A 23,386-nucleotide genomic window follows, 5' to 3' on the forward strand; every position below is an offset into this window, starting at 1 on the left:
CATTGTCGAACTGATTCAGTCTTTATTTTGGGACATATAAAATAGAAATGTCTGTATTAATAGCGAAATACATCAGTTGAGATATTTGCATAAAATTATAGACATTTCAGTGGTAGTCTGAAGTTGCAAGCAGACTTGTTGAATTTCTACATAATGTCAAAGTCAGTATGTTGAAAAATTTGGGAGTCTACTTTTTTTTTCTTTTTTCCAAGGTATGAGACATGCAATCTATGACAAACTTGATGACGATGGTTTGATAGCACCTGGGGTACGTGTGTCTGGGGATGATGTCATCATTGGAAAAACAGTAACACTGCCAGAAAATGAAGATGAACTGGAAAGCACTAACAGACGTTTCACAAAGAGAGACTGTAGCACTTTTCTGCGAACTAGTGAGACTGGTATTGTAGATCAGGTCATGGTAACCCTTAACCAGGAAGGATACAAGTTCTGCAAGATTAGGGTGAGCACTGACGTGTGTGCTTTCTACTTTTTAATAATTTTTGTCCTGTGTTTAAGTTACCAATTGAATGTTTTCCTATGGCTTACAGGTACGCTCTGTAAGAATCCCACAAATTGGAGATAAATTTGCCAGCAGACATGGGCAAAAAGGAACCTGTGGTATCCAGTACAGGCAAGAGGTACTGATATATATATTTTTTTTTCCTTCTTAACATTTTTCTTTCTGATCTTCTTAGCGTTGGAACTGTCTTAAGTGAGTTGTCTGTGGAGTGTCTACTAGGGTGCAATATATGGACTTAAATTTAGCTTAAAATATGTTTAGAAAGGGACACAGCTTCTTATGTGATTATATGAATCCATGGAACTGCTTTTCTTAAAGCTGATATTCTGGGCAGTACTGACTCTCTGTTTCCCTGCTCTAGGATATGCCCTTCACCTGTGAAGGCATCACACCTGATATAATCATCAACCCTCATGCCATCCCTTCCCGTATGACCATTGGTCACTTAATTGAGTGTCTTCAGGGGAAGGTAAGAAGACTCTTTTATGCTGCGTGTCTGAGCGGTATGAATTAAAATGGTTTTCTTTATTTTTTCCTTTTTTAAAATTTTTTTTCTTGGTGAAGATACTACTCCCTGGTAGGTGTTAATCCACTAAAAAATAAGGATTGTCCTCCAGTTATTTGATAGCAAAAGCAAGTTTCTTGGGGAAGACTTACAGTCCTGTAAATTTTGTCCAGCAAGCCAGACTACAGGGTACTCTCTCATCTATTGCTTTTATTCCAAACATTTCCTGTGACCTAGAAAAAGGAGTAGCAAAATTGTTGATAGGGTGTATTTTTAAAAATCTTACTATGAATCATGTAGCTGATAAACAAAGCAAGATAGGCTACTATCATGGGCATTGAATCTCAAATTCTGGCATTAAGAGTTAAAACTGTTTGAAATAGCTTAATGTTGTCTGATCAGTCCTTCAGAAATCTGACTTTTGCAAATCTCTTCTCCGCAGGTGTCCGCAAACAAGGGAGAAATTGGTGATGCTACACCTTTTAATGATGCTGTCAATGTGCAGAAGATTTCCAATCTTTTATCAGATTATGGCTATCATCTAAGAGGAAATGAGGTATAATCAAAATATCAATTCACTGTATTTTTTTAACATACATTTGATGGATAGTAAGGCTTATGATTCATTGACTACTTCAGGTCCTCTACAATGGCTTCACTGGTCGGAAAATCACATCACAGATCTTCATTGGTCCTACATATTATCAGCGATTGAAGCACATGGTAGATGACAAAATCCATTCTCGTGCAAGAGGGCCAATCCAAATACTTAACAGACAGCCCATGGAAGGTAGATCTCGGTAAGGATGTTTATTAGTTTCTATACAGTGTTTTCTTTTGCTTTCAAGTTTTTAGCCCTAAAAATTAGCTGCCTCAGCTTTGCAGCTAAAACTTAATTAGGTCACCCCAATTAGCTACCCATTTTGATGTGTTTGGCTTAAGATGATGTATTGGGTGCAGGTGTCAAGGTTTTGGTAGCAGGAGGTGCTGCTGGGGTGGCCTCTGATAAAGGACCAGGGGTTGCCCTGTGCTGGACATGGCCACTTACAGCTGGCTCCAACAGACCCACTGATGGCCCAAGCTGAGCCCATCAGTGACACTGGTGGCACCTCTGGGGTAACATATTTGAGAAAGGGTACAAAATGCTGTGCAGCAGCTGTGAGAGAGGAGTGAGAAAATGTGAGAGGATTGCCTGGCAGACATCCAGGTCAGAGAAGGAGCAGGTGCTCCAGGTGCCAGAGCAGAGATTCCCCTGCAGCCTGTAGAGAGACCATGGTGAAGCAGGTTGTCCACTTGCAGCCCATGGAGGTTAATGGTGGAGCAGATATCCACCTGCAGCCTGTGGAAAGCCCATACTGGAGCAGGCTTCTGGCAGGAGCTGTGATCTTCACGGGACCTATGCTGCAGCAATCTGTTCCTGAAGGATTGCACCCCGTAGGAAGGGCCCGTGGGAGAGACCTCACACTGGAGCAGGGGAAATGTGGGAGGAGAAAGGAGTGGGAGAGAGGAACTGTTGCACTGATTGCAACCCCTGTTCCCCTTGGGACCATGGGGAGGGGAGGAAGGACTTGGGAATGAAGGGGTGAAATTGAGCCAGGGAAGAAGGTAGGGGAGAAGATTTAGCTTTGTCGTTGTTTCTCACCGTCCTACTCCATTTTTAATGGACAATAAATTAAACTAATTTTCTCCATGTTGAGTTTGGTTTGTCTGTGATGATAATCGGTAAGCAATCTCCCTGTTTTTATCTCAACTCATGAGCTTTTCCATCTTATTTTCTCCCTGTCCTGTCAACATGGGGGAGTGAGAGAGCTGCTTGGTGTGGGCATTTGGCAGCCAGCCAGCCAAGGTTAAACCCACCACAGATATGTAGGGAATGATTTAATTGTTTACTTCATTTTGCTATACAGTTGTGCTTTGCCTGTTAGCTGACATCTACTTTAGAAATGCTCAGCAGCAGTTACAAATTATTGTGTTTGCATTCTCCCTATCAGTTTTATTCTGAGGTGTTAGAGGAAAATTTATGCACAGCTGCCTTGTAATACTGCTGTTGTGTTTCTGATAAGTTACCTGTTTCACCACAAGAACTGATGTATTTTGCCAATGAACTCAAAAGTTGATGTGTTTTTCTCTTTTCAGTGATGGTGGCCTTCGTTTTGGAGAAATGGAACGAGATTGCCAGATTGCTCATGGAGCAGCCCAGTTCTTGAGAGAAAGATTGTTTGAAGCTTCAGACCCATACCAAGTCCATGTCTGTAACCTCTGTGGCATCATGGCAATTGCAAACACAAGGACTCACACCTATGAATGCCGGGGGTGTCGTAATAAAACTCAGGTACGTCTGGTTTTCATCAGCCAGAGTCTCTCTTTGTGGGTAAGAGGAAATACCACTCGGGTGAACAAGAGGATAGGGAAGTAAATATTTAAAGAAGCACCAAAACAATTGCTATTTTAGATCATAACTGTTTTAAGTGTTTAAAGTGTCCTGGTTAATTTGGATTTTTCTTTATTAAATTTACAGTGTTGGCTTGTCACTTGACAGGAAATGCTGTTCAAGTATTTTGCAGTGCAGAGTTTTCAGAGACTTTAAATGCTTGGAAGCTTATTTTTAGAAGTAAAACTCAGAATTACAGGAATTTAGAGCCATCGCCCTTGTGACTGTCCCCATGAAGATATTTATGCTTGCAGAGCTGGGTCCCCATGGGAGGTCTTTTGTGTTGCCCTTTTTTTTTTTTTTAATTAAAAAAAAGCGCTCTGTAGTATGTGCTTGGTTACAGAACCATGTCAAGGGAAAGTGGTAGCAGAGATAAAAATAGTTGCCTTAAACAGGCTTGTTCTTGTGCTAGGGACCGACTGCTGCAATTCTTAACAATGACATTCAGGTTACTGAAGAGATGCGTGATAGAAATCTTAACTGTGTTTACTGCACATTAGGCACACTTTGCTGGGCACGTTCCCTCATTAAATGGTTCTTGTTTAAGATCAGAGCCCATGGCTGCAGGTTTTATCATTAAAAATGTGTTCTGAATAGCTGCTGTGTAGCCTCTACAGACAGTCTCAGCTTCTCCCTTGCTTTGTTACTGTCTGTAATTCTTGTTAAATGCTTTCATGCATAACTTCAGATTCACTTTTGAGCCAAAACCTTGACAAGTTATTTGTGTAGAGGGTGGTGGAAGTTGATGCTTTAGGAGTGCTTTTCACAAGCCTTTTGAAATCTCTTTCCAGATATCTTTGGTTCGGATGCCCTATGCCTGCAAACTCCTCTTCCAAGAACTGATGTCTATGAGTATTGCGCCTCGTATGATGAGTGTTTAGCCTTTAAAAGGGTTTTGGGGTTTTTTTTTAATGGTGAGACTGAAGGGCTCAGGTTTTGTTTCATTTTGTGTAGGTTGCATTTAAAGTACAGTTTTACTCATCTGCTATGTGCTGTTCAAAAGTATGTTTATTTTCTGTAAATAGAATTAAAATTTGTAATCAAACTTGTGAATCCTCTTTATTTGTGAAAGTGTGCAAGCAAATTGGTAATCAAAGAATAAGGGAGTTAAGAGGGAATAATTAGTGAGCTAGAAAAAGCCAGAGGTTGCAGCTTTCCAAAATAATAACTTAAAACTGTGCGTAGTGATAGTCCTCACATCACAGCTCAGCACCATCGTCTGTGGAAAAACAAAACCATGTTACGCCCTGTACTGTTCCAAGGGGGAATATCACAACTTGGGCAGTAGCACACTGAGTTTTCTGGTGGCTTAGCTGAGGGTGGGACCTGACAACTCGGTCCTAATCCTCCTTCCTCCTTTCCTTCCTTCCCTCCCCCAGGACTACAGCAGCAGGGGGTGGTAACAAATGGCATTTTTCTGTGCTGAGATCACCTGGACATATGGGACAAACTCCCTAACTGCATAGCATGTAGCTACGATGCCTGACAGTTTGTTCCATTAACATTATCAATTTCCTTTAAGTAATTGTGGACTGCCAGCTTATTGCTGAGCTACAGCATGCTTGCTTGAGAGCTTTCCTACGGCTGAAAAGAAACAGCTGTAACACATGGTGTGTGTATAAGAAATAAACCATGAGGCAATACATGCAGTACTACAGCCTCACAGTAGAGTTACTGGGAGAGCGGAGTGAACATCTATTCTGGGGTGTAAGTGTGCTGCTCATGGCACAACTCGGTAAAACTCAGTTTCATTCACATCCATAAATAAGATGTTTGAAAAGGGATTAGACTAGCTAAAAACCTTTAGCACGGTTCCTATGCGTGATACTGGGATTCATTTTAGGTTCTTATTTGAATGCCAGGTGCTGTTAATACTCCCCCAAAGGAAGTCTTTCAGCTATTTAGGGATATAAGGATACAGAAAGTCAAGACTTACGTCATCCAGATAAAGCCACTGGGATTAAAACTAAGGATTATGTCCAAAAGTGTATTTGGGCATCACAGCACTGGCTAGCTGGATGCTTTGTTCCCAGCGCCTCTGCCTCTAGCATGGTTACCATTACCGTTCCAGCTCCGGATTTATTCTGAAGCACATGTGGCCTTGCTACTGAGCCGTCCTCTTTGGAGCTGGAACGAGGGTGGTTGGTTTGCCATCAGCTTTACACACAGCCTGGCAAAGAGGGACCTGGGTTGGAAAACTGGCTGAGGGCTGCAGGGTAAAGGCTTCAGGTCTTGCCTAAAGGCCTGCTGTGGCATATCCGTCCCCTCCCAGGTTTGACACTCCAGCAGGCAGAGGGAATGGCAGGGACTAGGGTATTTGCAGGATGGGAAGGAATAAGGAGGTGCAGGGACTTAGCAGGAATTTATGTGCTTGAAGTTCCCCCTCTGTCTTGGGGCTGGTTGTGCCAATACTGCTCTCAGGAGAAATGGGCAGGTTTGGAAGTGTCCCCAGAACACTGAAAGGACGATACAAATTTAGGGCTGGAAAACCACTGAGAAGTGCTTTGTAAAAACCCCAGAAGGTGTTTTTAATCTGGTATCTTAATCTCCAGTACTTCACAGCACTTGAGGGCTTATTTAACAATCCTTTAAGAACTCCAGCAGCTGAGATTTACTGGGAATGTTTTGCCAAACCCAGTAAAAGCTGCATGTTAAACTGGTATTTCTAGTGTGTGTTTCTTTTTCAGGAAGTATTAAACAGAGGTGGTCCTTCTGTATCAAGTAATTGAGTAAACTGTCAGGGGAAAGAGCTGCTGAGTGTTCAACCATACTCCCTACCTTTGGTCAGGGCTATTTCATGCAGAGTTTCCACAACGTGGATTTTTGCAGAAGCTGTTGCCTCTCCTTTGGCATTTGATGCATGACATTCGTATTCTCCAGCATCTTCTTTGCTCAGAGGAGATATCTAGGGGCAGAAACACACGCCCCCACCTCCCCAGTAAGTATCCTGTGTATAGATAGATATAAGGTATCTTATATAATTTGTTAATTGCTTGAGACATAACGAGATGAACAGAGTGCATGAAGTAGCAGTTAACCCTTAGGGAACCACGCTGACTGCATGATTTCTTCTGTCTGCTCTAAACAGCCTGGTTCAGATTGTGGTGGCTCTCTCCAGTGAGGTTTGAGACAATCACCCACTCCTGGGGATCTGCCTGCCTTGCTTCTCTGCCAGGACAGATCATGTGTGCTGTAACGCTCCCTCCTTGTCTTTCATTGTTTACTTCGTTTGGAGATGTGTCAGACCACTGCATGCTTGCTAAGGGGAGGGAGGCAGGAAGAAAAAGCCTCCTGCAACATGCTGCTGTATTCACTCAGTCCAGCAAAATCACCGGCTCAAACCTTTCCCTCTCCTTGTTTCCACCTCTTGGTTTTGAAAGTGGTGTGGGAACCAACACCCTGAGCTCTGTTCCCCGTGTCCAAGCTTCTCTGCAGCTGGGAGCCATCATACTTGCAATTCCCTTCCTGGGATGCACAGCAGCTCCCTCTGGCCACCGTAGTGCTTCCTTCTGATGTGTGGAGATGGCCGATTAGCCTGCAGGTACTCCTGTGGCTTAGGAGGTCTGCTCAGTGAGAGCTGACGGCTTCTGCGCTGTGCTCTTCTCAGGCAGGTTGTGTGGAAAGGGCAGTTCTGCCAGATCTATAAGGGCTCCTCAGCTGTGAGTCTTTCTTAGGGATGCCTTGCCTCTGTACTGATTCCTTCCTAGACATGGAGAGGGTCTCCTTCCCACTAATGGCAGCAGAAAAGTAATGACATGCAGAAAGGAGATCTTTTACTTAAGTCTAGCCTTCTCTGAACATAGAATGCATACTTTTACTGTGTACTAGACAGGTGAAAAACTGCAATGGGTGAGACTGGAGCCAGCAGATACCCTTACCCTTCACGTCTAATTCACACAGGTTGTTTTCCTCTAAATGCCCTGTCTGTTGCCATGCGTCTTCTGTACTCTTCTTTGCTCATGAGTTGTTTACAAACTGCACAGTACTGTTTGTGCAGCTCTGTGCATACACAAAGTACTTACGAGCACCCAGCCGGTCACTTCGTGCTTCTCAGGACCCCCTCGGGTCTGGATAGCCAAGTTTTCCCGGTCCCCAGGCAGAAGCTCCATCCTCTGGACACCATACTGTCCCCGAATTATCTAAACAGAAGGGCAGAAAGGTAAGAACTTTGGGGCTTATTTATGCTCAAATTGTTAGGACCATACCTGCACACAGTCAAGACCAACACTAGTTTTACATGAACGTGTTTTGTGCAGGAGCAGTGGTTTTTTTTTAGTGCCAGCATTTCACCTTATCCTCCATGTACTGTAGCCCTGCTACCCCAGTGCCTCAGCGTCTGCACTGGGGCCACGCTCTCCTTGCCTCAGCAGGAATGGATAGCGCAGCACAGCTTTCTTGTGTGGACGGTGCTGGGCAGTGGGGTGTGCAAACATGCCCTGCACTGACTTGGTCTCACAGAACTTGTGTGCGTGTTCCCAAGGGTGTGTTTAGCCCATCAAATGATGCCTGTGCTGAACAAGGAGGATTCAGCTGCTGGCAGCTGCTGGTAGCCATACAGCAATCCAGTTCAGCAGGCTGGAGCAGCTGCCTTCTGGCTTAGGACTGGGGGGACAGCAGTTGCTGGCTGTTGTCCTTGTTTGGAGGGGCTCCCCCACAACCTTCCAGATGATCAGGCTTTTTAGTGTGGTAGTAGCAGAGAACAGACTGCTTGAATTTTGGTCCTGGAACGGACCTATCCCCTTGCCAACAGGCCAGGGACAGCCCTGTAGGTTTCTGCTGCAGCAAACAAGGCAGTCCCTCCTGGTGGGCACGGCACTGATGAGAGAGCAGCACTGCAGTCGTTCCGCAGTGCTGCGTATCTGAGCTCAGAGCGTCGCACAGGACCTTGTTATCAACAGGTCAAGCAGTCTCTTGACCATGAGGAAGAGGCACAAAAAGCAGAGCAGCACTGACAGTCTGTGTAAACCTATCTGCTTGTAAACAAGCAGAAAATGCCTGGGTCAACATGCCTACATTGTATGCTCACCTGATGGTCTGCTCTGGAACCCCTATGAACAGAGTTTGCTGTCTCAGAACACAGTAATGTCTGGGCCAATCTAGGTTTTTTTCTCTGTAGTATTCTTAATCTAGTATTGTTTAAACTTAAAGACCCCTCCCAAGCATCCACAAACCTGTGGTATTTGAAGAGGTCTAGTGGAGGGTGTCCCTGCCCGCAGCAGGGGGGTTGGAACTAGATGATCTTTAAGGTCCCTTCCAACCCAAACCATTCTATGATTCTGTTCTATGATTCTAAGAGGCTACAGGTGCCATGCGGTGGCTCTCAGCCCTGTGTCTGGGATCCTCTCTGCTCAAGACTGGCCCCTGCCCTAAGCCAGCTATTACCAGCGCGCTGCCAAAACTAGCCGGCTACCGGAGATAACTGCCTTGTGCAGCTGCTGTGCCTAACGTGGGCGAGCCGTGTCCAGCCACCTCAGAGTCGCTGCCGCCAGCAGGGTGACAGCAGGTCAAGGGACATTCCCCACATGCTCTGAATACCAGGCGCTACCGAGAGAAACGCAAGTCCTGCTCTGCCTCGGGATCAACCAAGAGTTTAGAAAAAGACTAAGCAAAGCCAGATGTTTGGGGGTGGATAGAACGGCACAGATGGGAGAAGTCATCAAAGATGTGTGTTTCTAAGGAGGGATCTGCTATGGCTTTTATCCTTACCAGGCAGTTTCAGCTGCCTCAGGTTTGCTATGCCCTAAGAGCGCCTAGCAGGGCCCTTACCTTGTTCCAGATGAGGACAGGGGTTGGAATGCCCATGACTTCACAGCTCAGGTAGATCTGTGCTCCCGTCACATTCCAGATGTCCTTAGGAGGGGTCACGATGGAGGGTCCTGCAAAAAGGGAGAAATGCTTTTAAGCACGGGGTGACTGCAAGTCTGTCTCCTTGAAAGCCTTTTAAGTGGCGCTGGTCACTTCTGACGGGTTTTGAAGATAAGGTGAAGGAGAGGCCCTGCTTGGAGCAAAGCTTGCTGGACTGAACCCACATCACAGCACTCCTCTCTCCAAAGCTACACATGCATCCAACCTTAAGCTGTTCAGGCTGATGGGCACTTGCCCCAGATGGAAACTCAAATGTTGAGCGGTTCAGGTGATCAGCCCATCTACTTGCAAGACGGATGTTAGACGTAAGATAGTGTTTGTATTCTGTTCTCTTAGGGACTGAGCAGGACTTTACAAATTGCTGCCTTTGTTCACCATGCAGCCACTATGTGCATCACTGACACCCTGCTGGCATGGAGGAAAGGACCCCCTAGGAGATAGGGTGGGTCCCACTCACCCTCCCACACCATAGAGAGCTTGGCCAGCTTTGCAGCATCCTTCTCCCCAGCATGATTTTAATCTGTAGCAAAGCCTGTGGCAGCTGGCTAGCAGAATTCAATGCAATGCTGCTCCTGTTTTACCCGCATGTGATAGTCAGCCAAAGGAGGGTGGCAGAGGTCTCCCTGGGGGCAGGTTCGGGAAGGGACCAGCTGAATGCAGAGCACAGTTTTCCCCAAAGAGCTCCAATCCTTGGTTAAACAGAGTTGCTTCCAAAGCCAGATGGGAACAGAGCTGGTTTGCAGATCTGGCTGGAGATGTTTACCCCTCAGGCTGGGAATTACTGGAGACATAACCCATATCTCAGGAAGGGAAGAATGGCCTTTTCTGTTCAATCCATCTCTAGTGGGGCTGTTTTGCAAAATGCAGCTATTAATTCCCCACAGTAGGAAGTGCAGATCAAAGGAGCACATAGTGTTTATTTCCACTTATTGATAGCTTGAAGAACACGGCAGATTTTCCCCTTCTGCTCTGCAGATGCAGGCAGTAACAGGAAACTGAAGCTCCCATTAGGCTCCACCAGGAGAAGGCATTTCCTATGTGAACAAGTACTCCAGAGCCAGCCTGAGTGAAGCCCCTGGGTATGCTGGCTCACAAACCATGGCTCATTCCCAGCCCTTTAAAAAAAGGGGCAGATTCGGGTCCTGATGCTCCTTCTGGGGTCCTAAACATGCACTGACCTCAGTGCTGCATGTGCACTCTGCCCTGCAGCCCTCTTGCAGGCAACGGGGAGCAGGTTTCAGGTGCATCCCACTGCACCAACATCTTCCAGCAGAAAGTTGGTGTCTTTTTTCCTCCTTGGGCTCCACACTGGTACCGCCAGCCAGAGAACATTAGCCATCTCTCTGTCTCAGCCCGAAGGATGCCAAGGTAGCTCCCCACTCCCAAGACGCTGGTGTGATCCTAGAGAAGTGTGTGCTCTTCTCTTCTCAGACTTCCCTGTCCCGGAATAACTGTACATGGCCTGCTGGTGGGAGGCTGCTAAGAGACCAGGGGTGGCTGCAATCCAAATTCTCCATTACAAAGGTATTCCAGTCCTGGTTTTAACAGGAGGTAGCTGCATAGAAGCAGGGAATTTTTATGTGTAGCCCCAGGCAGTGATTAAAACCACAACTAATTATCAGTACGGGCTGGTTCCCTGGCAGACTTCACAACCCAAATGCTCCTCATCTGCACAGAACTGATTAGCTGAGAAAAAGATTTAAGCAGTGCTTCGCTACATTGCTCACCCTGTGTTGTGCTGCTGCACGCACTGATTCCTGTGCACTGGCCAGGAGAGGAGTGTGTCGGAGTCACAGCACCCTTCCCTGCTTGGGAGGGTGCTGGAGTTATCCTTGCTCCACGTGGCCCAAAGCAGATCTGTACCTCCAGGCAGTGCCCAGCTCTGCACTCTCCGCAACACCCCGCTGGAGGCTGTTCCCCTCAGTACGACCACAGCATAGTACAGGGGGGTGATCCATGGGTTAACACCCCCAGCACACTCCTGCCCAAAGCGCTGCCTGGCCCCTGCGCAGCAGCAGGGCTGTGGCCAGCCCAGGATATTGCCGTCCCCACGACGGGGACACCTCAGGTCACGCACTTTGCTCCTCTTCCCCAGCGCAGCTGTTTCCTGCGCAGCCCTGCTGTTCTTTTTCTGGTGTCCCTTGAACAATAGGGCACTTGGCAGCTCCGGTGGGACCCGGATGTCCCCAGGCTGCTTAGCTCACCCCGTATGCTGCAGGGACCTCCAGCTCATGTGTACCCAGCACAGCCTGCTGCTGAACGCCTTCTGCTCTGGCCACGCGAAACCCTCCGTGTGCAAGGTGCCCTTCCTAGGCGCAGAGCTCGGGGCCATCCCTGAGAGGCAGGGCTATGTCTGCCCCTGTATGGCACCGTCCTCTATCATCGGTCGCTGGGGTTCTCCACGAGGCCAGAGAAACACAGCTGCCCCCAAATGACCACCATCTCCCACTGCAGAAAAGGAGAGATCCTGAATCTTATGGATTTTAAGGCACCGTTATGCTCTTCCAGGATCTCGCTCAATTCTTCCCTGGTTGGAAACCAGCAGCGTTCGACGCACCAGTAAATCCACTGCCTGCAGTGTCTCACTCCCGGCTGCCACCTCGTTTCTCCCTGAGTCAGGAGCCCGGACACCCTCCGCCCGTGGATGTTTGCTCACCCTGCCGGGAGCAGGCCACACCAGGATTCTCCTGCAGCAACGGCTGGCAGGGGAAAAGAGAGAGGGAATTTCTACCCACCTCCTGGGCAAGGAGAAATCATTTGTCTTCCCTGGAAAGGGGAACTGCCTGCACAGCTTCACAGTGAAGCTCCGGCTGGCTCAGTGCAGCAGCCACAGCACAGCGAGAGCCTGGCCGTTGTGAAGCAGCCCCGAGCTCGAGCTTGGGATGTACGTCCTGATCTAAACAGGAGGAACGTGAGGCTCTGCAGAATGAACTGGGAGCATTCACAGGCCTCCGCCTCCATCAGGCACAGCCCTGAGGCTGGAAGGGAATACACACCCCCAGAGATCCGACAGTGTCATGGGAAGAGTCAGTTTGGTGTCTCGGGTATTTGACTTTAATCCAGACAGCCAAAACTCTAGAGCTGGGCTTCTTTCTCTGCTAAAAATAAATGAGAAAGGCCAAGAAGTCAGCAGATCTAAAGTCAAATCACGACAGGCTGCAGCAGTAGCTGGACTCCCACCACAGCCAGCTGACACCCAGGTGCATGGCAGCCACCCTGCCCGCTGCCTGTGTTGGTCCCACTCACGCTCTCCCCCACAGCCCCCCGAAGCAGCCAGAGATGGGCAGGGGACATGACAACCTGCCACAACGGAAGGGGCAGGGGATGCCGGAGCCTTGTGGGGACTTCAGAGGATGTGAGGGCATTCCCTCCTGCAAGTCACTCCTCTTGCTTTGGGGGTCCTTGTGAAGGGAGCGAGGCCACCATGTGCTCAGCAGGACTGGAAATGAGCCCACCTTGTACAGAGCAGGTGACTTGATTCCTGCCAGCAAGGATCTCCCTGGCCCTCATCCTCCAGCCTGCATCTTGGAGGCCTTGCTGCTCTACTTGCAGCACTGCCCACAACGGGGAACATTTCTCCAGCCGCTTCCTTTGGGCTGGGAACTTGTGGGCTGCACCTGCTGATGAAAATGGTCACCGAGACCAGAGACACCCCCCCCACCCCCCCCCGAGATGGTGGATACATAAACATGGCCGAGTGGTCTCTGCTCCCCACCATGGACTGACCCAGGGCACTGGATGTACAAGATGCTCCCTGACGGTACTTGTCCTGACCGTGCAGGAGCTCCTTGGCCAAGAGGACAGCGCAGGCCATTGATGGAGATCAGCTGCTCTCCGCATGCACTTCAGGCATTTCCTCCCTGCTCTGCCCATTGTTCCTAAGACAAACAGCTCTCCCTGGCCCGTTACAGAGCCAGCGAGCTCATTCACCCCGGAGAGGAGCCTGAAAGCGCAGGGATTGTTTTTTCTGCAGATCACAGGGAGCTGACAGCCTGTGTTATGTCAAAAGCAGCAGCCAGAGAGGAGTTCCCACTGCTGTTATGTAGTTGCTTTTCTGCCACAGCAGCATGCGGCAGAGCCTGTGACTTCCTCGATGAGGCTATCATTTGGCAGCTGTTCCCCACACCCCTCCCGTGCCAGGCACCTCTTCTCTGCTCAGCCACAGCAGGCAGAGATCTGGCATCTCCCCTCGCTGGTACCTGATGGTCTGTCACAGCTCAGGGTTAGCTGGTCCTCGCTGATCTTCCTTTGGTGCCCACACACACACACACACACAAAAAAAAATATGTCACACCCCAGCAAGCAGAGCAGTAACTTTTTTGCTAAAATCAGGGGGCTACAGGTATGTCACTAAAGGCAGAAATAAGCTCGACATTAAGTGCTGTGGCGTATGCCCTGGCACTTGGGAGCGCGTGGGAAGTCACGACCACAAACGTACGAAGCCGTACCGTACGCTGAGGCCGCGTGGGCGCCAGCTTGGTTCCCAGCCAGCCCTCCTGAGCACTGCATCGCCGCGCCACAGCCCCGGGTGAAATGCAGACTGGGAACACTCCCCGTGAGACAGCAAATCAAAGCAAAAGCTAGACATGGTTCACCCTCACAAGCTCTTGCAAGTCTGAAAATAGACTCTGGTCTCCTAAGTTGCCGGGAAAGTACTTTCCCTTCAAAATTACTTTATATGGAGAAGGGGAAACCTTCCGTAAGCAGCATCTACTCATTCTAGCTGGCATGCCCTCAGCTGCTCCCTCCCAGGTCAGTGCTCTGCGAGAGGCAGCAGCGGATGGGAAGTGCAAGCAGCTTCTGTCTTGCCCCATTCCCAAAACCGCTTTCTGGAAGATTTACAAGCATCCTTCTTTACCTCCTCCTGAAGGCATCTCTCTCTCTCTCCTTTAACCTGGCCTTGAAGAGACTAAAGAGTGACAGAAGTAAGCTCAGAGACATCCAGACAGAAGGAGATGCCGGATGCTAAGCCTGTTTGGATGCTCCCACTCAGACTTCAGCAGCCCAGTGACCCTGGAAAGGCTGTGAATGTGAACACAGCTTTGCCCCAAGCCCTGGAGACTTGAGAGTGAGTCAGCGTCAGGCAGGGCCTGGGCCACCGTCTATCTGCCATGGAGCCCCTCCTGCTCCCCACCCCACCGGACTCAGCGCAGAGCAGACTGGTACAGCTGGAAATCCCACCCCTCCTCTTTTACCACGGTTCGGGAATGCTGCCTTCAGAGACCTTGTGCATGACCTTTAAATGGCTACTTAGTCCTCCGTGGGGTTTACATATAGCTGGGAGGGAGAACAGGGTGGCACTGCAAAGACCAAACCGCTGAGCCCTTTCTCCCTTAGCTAACACGCAGGACGGGTCTGCGCTGGCCCCGGCACGGCACCCAGAGAAAAGGCCGCCCCTCTGCACGCCTCGTGCCCAGCTCACTGCTCTGCCGCATCCAGCAGCGTCCTCAATGCAGCCTGAGTCTCAAAGCTGGGGTAACAGGGAGGCCAACGTGGCTGAGGCTGCTCTGAAGCTCAGCTGCAAGCTTATAACCACACTTGCCTCTGGAAACTGCCAAATGGGGAGGGGGCAAGCCCTCTCAGCGGAGATGATGCTGCCCTTGCTAGCGGACTGCCACAAGCCAACCTCTCTCCTGCCTTTCCCCCCTGTTCTCCCCTTTTTTCCCACCTCCCCTTCCTTTCGCCGGTCTCTGAAGTGTGCTCTCGCTGGGGTCAAACAGGCAGCAGCTTTCTGCAAGCACAGTTGCTGCTTCCCAGCCATATCTGGGTGCCTAGTTGGGTTTTTTTGTCCTAGACCTCCCCGACAAGGTCTGTCAAGAAACTTCTCTCCTCCCAGCCATCACCTCCCCCCTTCTCTTCGTGTGACCTTGGCTGAGCTTTACTAAGAAAACTGTCATTATGGCACAAGGAGGACTACGAGCTAAAGCCTGGAAAGAATGTGAAAAGCTTGCAGTGGGAGACACAGAAACAAGGCATGGCAGCATTTATGCATGGAAAAGCAAGTAGGGCTTTCAAAAGTCTGCCCTGATTAGACTTGTTATGTGGTAATCTCCTATTTAGTATGAACCTCAATCAACCTCAGCCCAACAAAGGATTAAACGCATTTTTTTTTTAAACACAGCATGCCTTTCCAGCAACAGAAAAAACAAACACCGAGAGGAATTTGCTGATCTGTAATCATTCCTTCCTAGTGATTTTGGATATGCTATGATGATTGAGAATGAAGACACAGGTGAAATATGGGATCCTCTCGGGCAGTGGAGGTGCTCGCATAGTCCTCCGCATACTGGCGCTCTCCAAGACTCCGAGCTGCCGAGTAATATATTAAACAGCTTCCCTAACAAGATTTTAGCACAGTAACCATAAAAACTGAAGCTCCAATGAACCAAAACCTTTTCAAATAACTAAATGCCTTTTAAGGAGGAATTTATGGCCTATTCTACAACAGTGGAAAAACCCAAAGTTACAGATGAATTTTAAAAATACAAGCATAAAGCTTCAGCCCTAGAAACTCTGTCTCAAAATCCCAATGCACCACGTGCTGGGAAAAGCAAGCACCACATTGAGTCACATCACACCCCCACACCACGCTCCATCTGAAACGGACCCCGTGGTACAAACCAAAAGGTGTAACCCCACCACGCACCTGCGCACCCCTGCTCTGCCACAGACTCTCTGGACGCAGCACAAAAATGCTGGCAAGATCCACCTGCAAATGCAACGCTTTCCTTTGCGGTGGGAGAAGGCGGGGAGCAGGCCACTGCTGCAAGAACCCCGCTCCCAGCTGATGCGGAAACCCAAACCAGCTTCCCAGGAGAAGCAGGGAATTCAGTTCATTTCCAGTCACAGATTACTTAGCAAAATCTTGTCCATATCTTTCTTTCCCCAGTAAAGAAGAAAGCACTCATACAATGTGGATATTCTTTTAAGGGACTGAAAAGAATATTGAACAGGAGAAAAGAACTAAAGCAACCTAAGCCACTTGCTAATTAAAAAGTACCAATCCAGAAGAATTTCTTACAAAATGTGATCAGATATGAACTATGCTCGCTGATGGCTAGAAGAGATGGGAGCCTTTGAATTTAAGGCAGCTGTATCAGGAGAAGATGAGCCGACGTCAGTGATAACAGCAGCCTGCCATCTCCCAGAAAGTTTTCCCCCAAGCCCCCTGTTTCCGCTCTTCTCTGGCAGTGGATTAGAAAAAAATAACAAACCACCCTCAAAACTAAAATATTTCTGGCAAAGCCTCAACAGCTGAATTTGGATGGAATGAGCCAACAGATGTGATTTATGTTTCTTGTTTTAAAATCGACCGGTGGGAACTCGCCACCTCTTCGTTTGCAGTGCAGATGTAGCTTTATGGGGCACTGAGGCACCAGCAAAGCAATACCACTGCTGGGGGAAAGTGGCAGGAATTTGGGGGGCTGTACTTGCCCCTGGGGCCATCAGTCTCCACCAGAGCCTGGCAGCCATGATCCTACGTCCACCAGCCCGTATTTTAATCCCCGCGGGCAGCCAAGAAACCTTGCACCCACCTTTCCCTGAGCCCCAGAGCTGGTGGGTGGCACCGTAGCAAAAAACCCTTCTAGGAGGGATGCTGTCTGGGCTTCTGGCAAGCCAAAAAGATACCCCTCTGTGGGGACAGCTCAGATCCGGTGACTGGGATCTCCCCAAACTGGGCATCCTTTAGTGCTGGTTACAGTCAGCTTTAAAAGAGTGTCTCTCCTGGTCCTGCTGTTCATAAGCTCTGCAGCCTGTGGGATGGATCCTGCAAGGTGCTGAGCCCTCATCACCACAGGGCAAACCCCTGCACGTTCCCAATGCTGGGAAAAGACTTTGATGGAGCTATGGAGATTTAAGCTGCGTTCACGTCAATAGAAATAAAGTGGACTATTTGGTGAGCCTGCAAATCTACTGTTCACCCAGAGAAGCCCTGAGTTTCTATCTCCAGGAGGTCTTTGTAGGTGGGTACAAAGCAGCACCAGTTTCCTGGAGAGTGAAATGCTGTCCTCTGATGTCTGCTGAGAGATGCTTTGTGGGACACTGCATTTGGGCAAGAACAGGCGCTCAGCTTCCACCGAGAGAGAAGTGAGCATAAAAGAAAGGCAAAGCCTCGACTGACAACAGCAAAATGACCTGGAGACCCCAACCCTGCTGGAACACGTATCAGGGACTTCAAACCATATGGCCTTTGGGCTGTAATGAGGCAACCTCAGCAGTATCTCCAGCAGTCACAACATGTCCCTCAAAGCAGGTATTTGCTGGTGGCTGATGATAAGAGAGACTGGGCGGTATTTGTCCCTTCTTGCACTGGTTAGGCAACAAGTCTGTGCCTGGTATTTTTCAGCTCGGAGAGATTGTCATGCCAAAAATCCTGCAAGGGGGTGGGTGCTTTGAGGCTGGTTTTCTGCTTGGCTTCAGCTGAGCCACACAACCCTAATTCTTTATGCCAGTTGGCTTTGCATGGCAGCGGGTACCATGGTCCTCCTGCCCCAGGTCCCAGCTGGCCGTAAACAGCCTCAGAGCGTGCACTGCAAAATGAATTTCAGCCTAAATTCCTGAAGCCACCAACTCCGTAAGAGGCTCTTCTGAACATCTGTGCACAGCTGGGTGATGGCAGCGGCCAAGGGCGGCTCCCCAGCTGTTAAGGCAGCCTCCCCTCCTGCCGAGGGGAGCATGGGAGGTGGCACCTCTGATGACCTGTACCTGCCCCACCAGCAAGCTTCTGCTTTGTGTCCAGGCCTGCCCTGCCCTGCCCGTGAGAGCTGACAGCAGACCCAAGCGTAGCTATTCATATTCATGGGCAGAGAGCAAAGGACCAATCCATTTAAAGGCAATGCTGGAAAGCAGCTGGAAAACTTCACAGCATCCACCTCCTGCACGGCCTCGGCACTGGGATTAGTTACAAAGAGGCTGACGGGGTGCGAGGGTAGAGATGGGATGCAGGTAGTGGCTGCTCCCTGGCAGGGAGCGGGGCAAACCCAGAGCCAGCTGTGGGTGCAAGCGTGAGGGCACAGCATGAGCCCAGCCGGGATGGAGCACCATGGCGTTGCTGCCTGTCCACCCACAGCATCGCTGCCTGCTCCGCCACAGCAAATGCAGGCAGCTTTGCCGTGCCCCACTGATGCAGCACTGACAGCAGCCAGGCAGCCTCAAGGAGCTGGGAATCACGTAGGGGTGCCTTTTTCCAGCTGTTCCCAGCAGTTCTGCCCATGTGCAACCCATTCCAGGAAGGACTGGCTGGATCCCTGCACATGCCAAGTGCAGGTATAACACGGGTTATTTCCATCCTTTCAAACTCTTCTCAACTGTGTCTTCCTTTGCCCTCCAGCAGGAACTTTTGGCTGCAACGGAAATACCTTTTTCTGAATGGCTTCACTATTTTTGTACAAAGAACACAAGCATCAGATCTGAGAGGTCTGGGAAACGAGCATCAGAAAGAGAACCTTGAGGACAAGGTCAAGGCGAATTATGTGGGGCCGAGAACTGGCTCCTTCCTTTTGCTATTTAACAACAAAAAAAAAATCCCAAGATTTTCCCCAGTCAGTGGGCAGTACCTCTTAGCAAGCAAAAACTGCCGAGCATGGCACAGAAAACCCCACGATAGGCACCATGATGAATATGGAAAGCTCAACTGGACATGCATTTGGTCAGCTTTGTCAAATACAGTTTTAATGAACTTTTATCCCCTTGGAAATATATTTATGGTGGAAAAACATGTGTGTGTCAAGTATTTTGCATGTTAAGCCTTATGTAGTGGAGTGCTTTATTTCCAAGTGGCTTTACTCATGCCCACATGGTGTTGCCTATGACCAATCAGTAGGATGGCCCCTCCCAGCAGGTATGTCTCCTTCAGATCCTTTGTATACCTGGTACATATGGGACAGAGAGGGAAACAAGGTGAGAGAGAGGGTATGAAATGCAACCCCAGTTAACCAAGTGTCCTGGTAGTGGCTGGGATAGAGTTAATTTTCTTCCTAGTAGCTGGTATAGTGCCATGTTTTGGATTTAGGTTGAGAATAATGTTGATAACACTGATGTTTTAGCTGTTGCCAAGCAGTCAAGGACTTTTCAGCTTCTTACACTGCCCTGCCAATGAGAAGGCAGGGGGTGCTGGGAGGGGACACGGCCAGGACAGCTGACCCAAACTGGCCAAAGGGATATTCCATACCATATGATGTCATGCTCAGTATGTAACTGGGGGAATCGGCTCGGAGGCAAGCAGCTCAGGAACTAGCCGAGTATTGGTTTGAGTGGTGAGCAAATGTGCTGTGCATCACTTGTTTTGTATATTCTTTTATCATCATCATCTTCTTCCTTTTCTGTCCTATTATCTGAACCCACGAGTTTTACTTTTTTCTTTCTGATTCTCTCCCTCATCCCAGTGCAGGGGGGAGTCAGCAAAGGGCTGTGTGGTTGTTTTAGCTGCCTGCAGGTTCAAACCACAACACCATGGAATAGGAGCCCAAGTCTTTTCATTGCTTGTGGCCAATCCCTGTCTCAAGCACATATTTCAAGGCAGAAGAAGTGGTGGCTGCGGTAAGCTTCATTCCCACCTTGCCTGGGAGGTGAGGATTGAGCAAACAGTGGCAGGAACCAAGAAAGGGATAAACCGGCAGCTTTTGCCCCATTTGCATCTGTTCGTGTCCTGTGTCCTGCCCTGCCGTAGTGCTAGGGTGGGTGAAGAGGAGTATCTACCAACAAGCCATTCCCAGATGCATTTTCTTCTTCCACTGGATGCCCCATCTCCAGCTGCCGCGCTTCCTGCCAATAACAGCAAAGGCCAAGGGCAGCCGCAGCTCCGCATTTCCTCCTCCTGAGGACCAGTTTTCAAATAGGATGTGCAAAACAAGCCCTCCCTCTCCAGCTCCACTGGGGAAAAAGAGCAATCAGAGTCAGGACTTACTGCTGAAAACATGTTTTTTCTGGATCTCTTCTCAGACTTTCTGGATCTTCTTAGATGTGATCCTGATAGTCCAGCAACTGCGTGCAGACACCTCAGAGCCTATCTGCCAAAAGTCAGAACTTCCACTCTTTAACTCCCACAGCATCTAGGTTCTTTTAGAAACCCAGAAAAGTGCTGTCTCCTATCTGGAAAGATACTGAAAGAGGCTCTACCGTGCGAGGCTGATGGGATGGATGTCCTTTCCTGCCATTGTTTCAAAATCTGCATGGAGATTACAACTCCCCTCCCCACCCAACAGCCCTAACTGCGAGGAGGCCCCCAGGGCTACAGAAAAACTTCCAGATGTCTGCCACGTGTGTGGGCTGAGTCCCGGCCTCAGCTGCGAGCCACAGAGCGATGCGTATCACCAGAAGGTCCACAGCACAATGAGGGTTCACGCAGCCGAGGGAAGTCTCAGAAGAGTCAGTTGCAACACCACTGCTGAGCAGCCCACGTCCTTCCAAAAGAGCGGCTCCCCAGAGTGACAGACAAGGGGACGTTTTGCCAGTGGCTTGGCGCCGTATGCTCCAGCGAAGTTCTTAAACAACAGGTAACAGCCTGCAAAGGTGTCTCACTGCACACCTGCACACCTGAAGGGACCTTCTCCAAGGAAGTGATGAAGTTTGTGCATGGAGTGGCTGTTCCGCACTGTGGCCCTCTTTGGAGAAGCTGCCACTGTGATGACCAGCGGACAGAGAAAGTCTCATGGGAGCTGTTGGAGGTTGGTGGGTCAGTGGCCTCCCACCATCCTACCCAACGGCTCATGTTTGCATTGACCTCACCAAACTCTGTCACCATTGCCTGGGTCAAAGCCCCACCAGGCCACGCCAGCACCCAGTCCGGGGCAGACCCAGGGAAGTGCAGCCAAGGGTTGGGGCAGTAGCTTAAAATAGGAGTATCAATACCTGTTTTGCCACAAACTACTGGGTGACTTTGGGCAAGGCAAGTGAGAACGCAGCCTTCCTCTCAAGTACGCCCCTGAAGCGTGACCTCAGACATTTTTCAAACACATCTGCTCACTCAGTCTGGGCTGGCAGGGCCAAGAAGCAGCACGCATTTTTAGGACTGCTGTGACTGTATCTCCCATGTCCACAGTGCAGGAAAGGTTCCTTCCAAATGCTAGATGGAGGCCCAGACAGAGGCTGTTCTCCTTTCATCCCATATTGGCCTGAGGGCCCAAGGTCCTTCCCTCCAGGAGTTATCACTGTACCACAATGTTTCTGGCTAATATATAAGCCTGATGTTTTGCACAAGGTTTGTGAAAAGCAGCACAGGGCGTTTAATGGGCAACATCAAAGTGCATAACCTAATCCTTACCCTGCCTTTCATGCTTTCCTCGGGAGTTTCAGAAACATTGTTTTGCAAGACATACTTGGCCTCAGTTATGGGAAGAAAGAAGGAGGAGGTGGAGGTTGCGACCCTACACATACTGTGTTTATGAAAACACTCCTCCACCAAAATGGCATTGGCGCTGCAATATTGTCCTTGAGATGTTCAGCAAATGGCTTGCGTGCTGCGTTCCACCGCTCCCTCCCAGCAAAATCCACTCTGCTAACTGCTCGCCTTCAGCGAGCTCAGAATCCAGGAGTTCTAGTAGAGGCTCCGCAGCAGAACAATTTTTGCCTGAGCACCATCCCTAAGCAAAAGCTTGGGAAGAAATGAGCTCCTGGTTGGAAACGCTGCAAGTGCAAACCACTATGTGCAGCTCAGAGAAAAGTCACTGCTAATTCTCACTTTGAATTAAAGTGAGCCAGTGAATGCTGGCTCCAAATTTTTGTGGCTTTCATTTGTTTCCTTTACTCACTGTCTGCAATCTTCCTCTGCCGAACCCTCCCCTGGATGGCTCAACCCTTTTGTCCCATGTCACAGCATCCCAAATTGCAAGCTGCAGGCAGTGTGAAAAGCAGGGCGGCGTAGTTCCAGCACAGCGGGAAGCCAAGTGAGAGTGGCTGAGTTTCGCTGCATTTCTGGGGCTGGTCTAAAGTCTTACTCCAAGTTTAGGCAGCATCATCCGACTGCGACTCTCAAGTCCATTTAAGGCGGTTTTTTGAAATCATGCTGCCTTGACAAATAAGCATGTAAATAAAACAGCACGAGGAGCACTTGGGACCAGCTTTTCCACCGTGAAGTCAGACAGCACAGCCGGACACCTGCCCTCCCGAACCGCGCCAGCGGAGCCCCCGCCGCCCGGCCCGGCCCGCCCCGCCGCGCTCCCTTCCCCGAGCGCTTCGTCTCCGGCCGCCGGCCGCCAGTCCCGCCCGCGCCCCGCACAGCCCCCGCCCCGCACCTTGCTCGCAGGCTCCCTTGCTGCGCTGGCTGATGGCGGGCTCGCCGCGGCTCTGGGCGCGCAGGCTGGCGGCGCGGAGCTGGCAGCCGCTGCCGTAGGTGAGCCCATCGCTGCCGCACACCGGGTAGCGGCTCTTGCAGAGGCACACGCCGGGCGGTCCGGCGGCGGCGGCGGCGGAAGGGGGTCCCGGGACCGGGCCGCCCTTGGCCTTGCGGCGCTGGCGGCTCTTCACGCACTCGAGGCCGGGGGCGCAGCGCCCCCCCGCAGCGCCGCCGCCGCCGCACGCCTCGCCCTCGCCGCGGCCGCACTGCCAGCAGCAGCCGCAGGCGTCCCGCACCCGGCCCAGCGGGCAGCCCCGCGGCGGCAGCGCCGGGCACCGCGCCGCCTCGCAGGGCCCGCAGCCCCCCGCCGCCGCCGGAGCGGGCACCGCCAGCGCCGCCAGCAGCAACAGCAGCAGCAGCAGCGCGGAGGGCGGCATGGCGGCACGGCGCTGCCCGCCCCCGACAGGCACTTAAGCCGCGGCGGGGGAAACCCCTCCCCAGCGGCGCCGGCCCGGCCCCGGCCACGGTCACGGTCACGGCCCCCGCCACGGCAGCGGGGCGCCGCCGCCCTCCCGCGGCCGCCGTCCCCTCCCCACCCCCCCCGCACCGCCGGCCTTGGGCTCTTCGTACGCTGTCCCGGCTGTCCCCCGGCTCTGGCATCGCGGCGGTCCCCTCTTCTTGCCGCCCGCCCGTGCTCAACTCACGGCCATCAGCTGCGAGGGGCTGCAGAGGCCCCAGTCAGTTTCCTGCGTGAGTGGGGACGAGAGAGAAAAGGAGAGCTGTCAGGTT

At 50.5% G+C, this 23,386-nt stretch overlaps 2 protein-coding genes across 3 annotated transcripts in view; one reads left to right on the top strand and one right to left on the bottom strand.

Moving 5' to 3' along the window:
• Positions 1 to 4,504, top strand: part of POLR2B (RNA polymerase II subunit B) — a 20,173-nt gene extending 15,669 nt beyond the window's left edge. For both annotated transcript variants that reach the window (XM_054823858.1, XM_054823859.1), the window contains 7 exons: positions 213 to 463; positions 552 to 641; positions 885 to 992; positions 1,471 to 1,584; positions 1,668 to 1,828; positions 3,165 to 3,360; positions 4,251 to 4,504. In XM_054823858.1, the coding sequence (XP_054679833.1) occupies positions 213 to 463; positions 552 to 641; positions 885 to 992; positions 1,471 to 1,584; positions 1,668 to 1,828; positions 3,165 to 3,360; positions 4,251 to 4,340 (1,010 nt within the window). In that variant the 3' untranslated portion in view covers positions 4,341 to 4,504. The remainder of the gene's footprint in view (positions 1 to 212; positions 464 to 551; positions 642 to 884; positions 993 to 1,470; positions 1,585 to 1,667; positions 1,829 to 3,164; positions 3,361 to 4,250) is intronic.
• On the bottom strand, positions 4,450 to 23,085 carry IGFBP7 (insulin like growth factor binding protein 7). The gene is made up of 5 exons (XM_054823860.1): positions 22,557 to 23,085; positions 9,226 to 9,335; positions 7,482 to 7,598; positions 6,238 to 6,364; positions 4,450 to 4,678 (listed from the first exon to the last, which is right to left on the bottom strand). Exons 1-5 carry the CDS (start codon positions 23,032 to 23,034, stop codon positions 4,659 to 4,661), a joined length of 852 nt encoding a protein of 283 aa, XP_054679835.1. The 5' UTR covers positions 23,035 to 23,085; the 3' UTR covers positions 4,450 to 4,658.
• Between the last annotated feature and the right edge of the window lie 301 nt (positions 23,086 to 23,386).

The sequence above is a fragment of the Grus americana genome, chromosome 4 (assembly GCF_028858705.1).
Source record: "Grus americana isolate bGruAme1 chromosome 4, bGruAme1.mat, whole genome shotgun sequence".
NCBI classification, from domain to species: Eukaryota; Metazoa; Chordata; class Aves; order Gruiformes; family Gruidae; genus Grus; species Grus americana.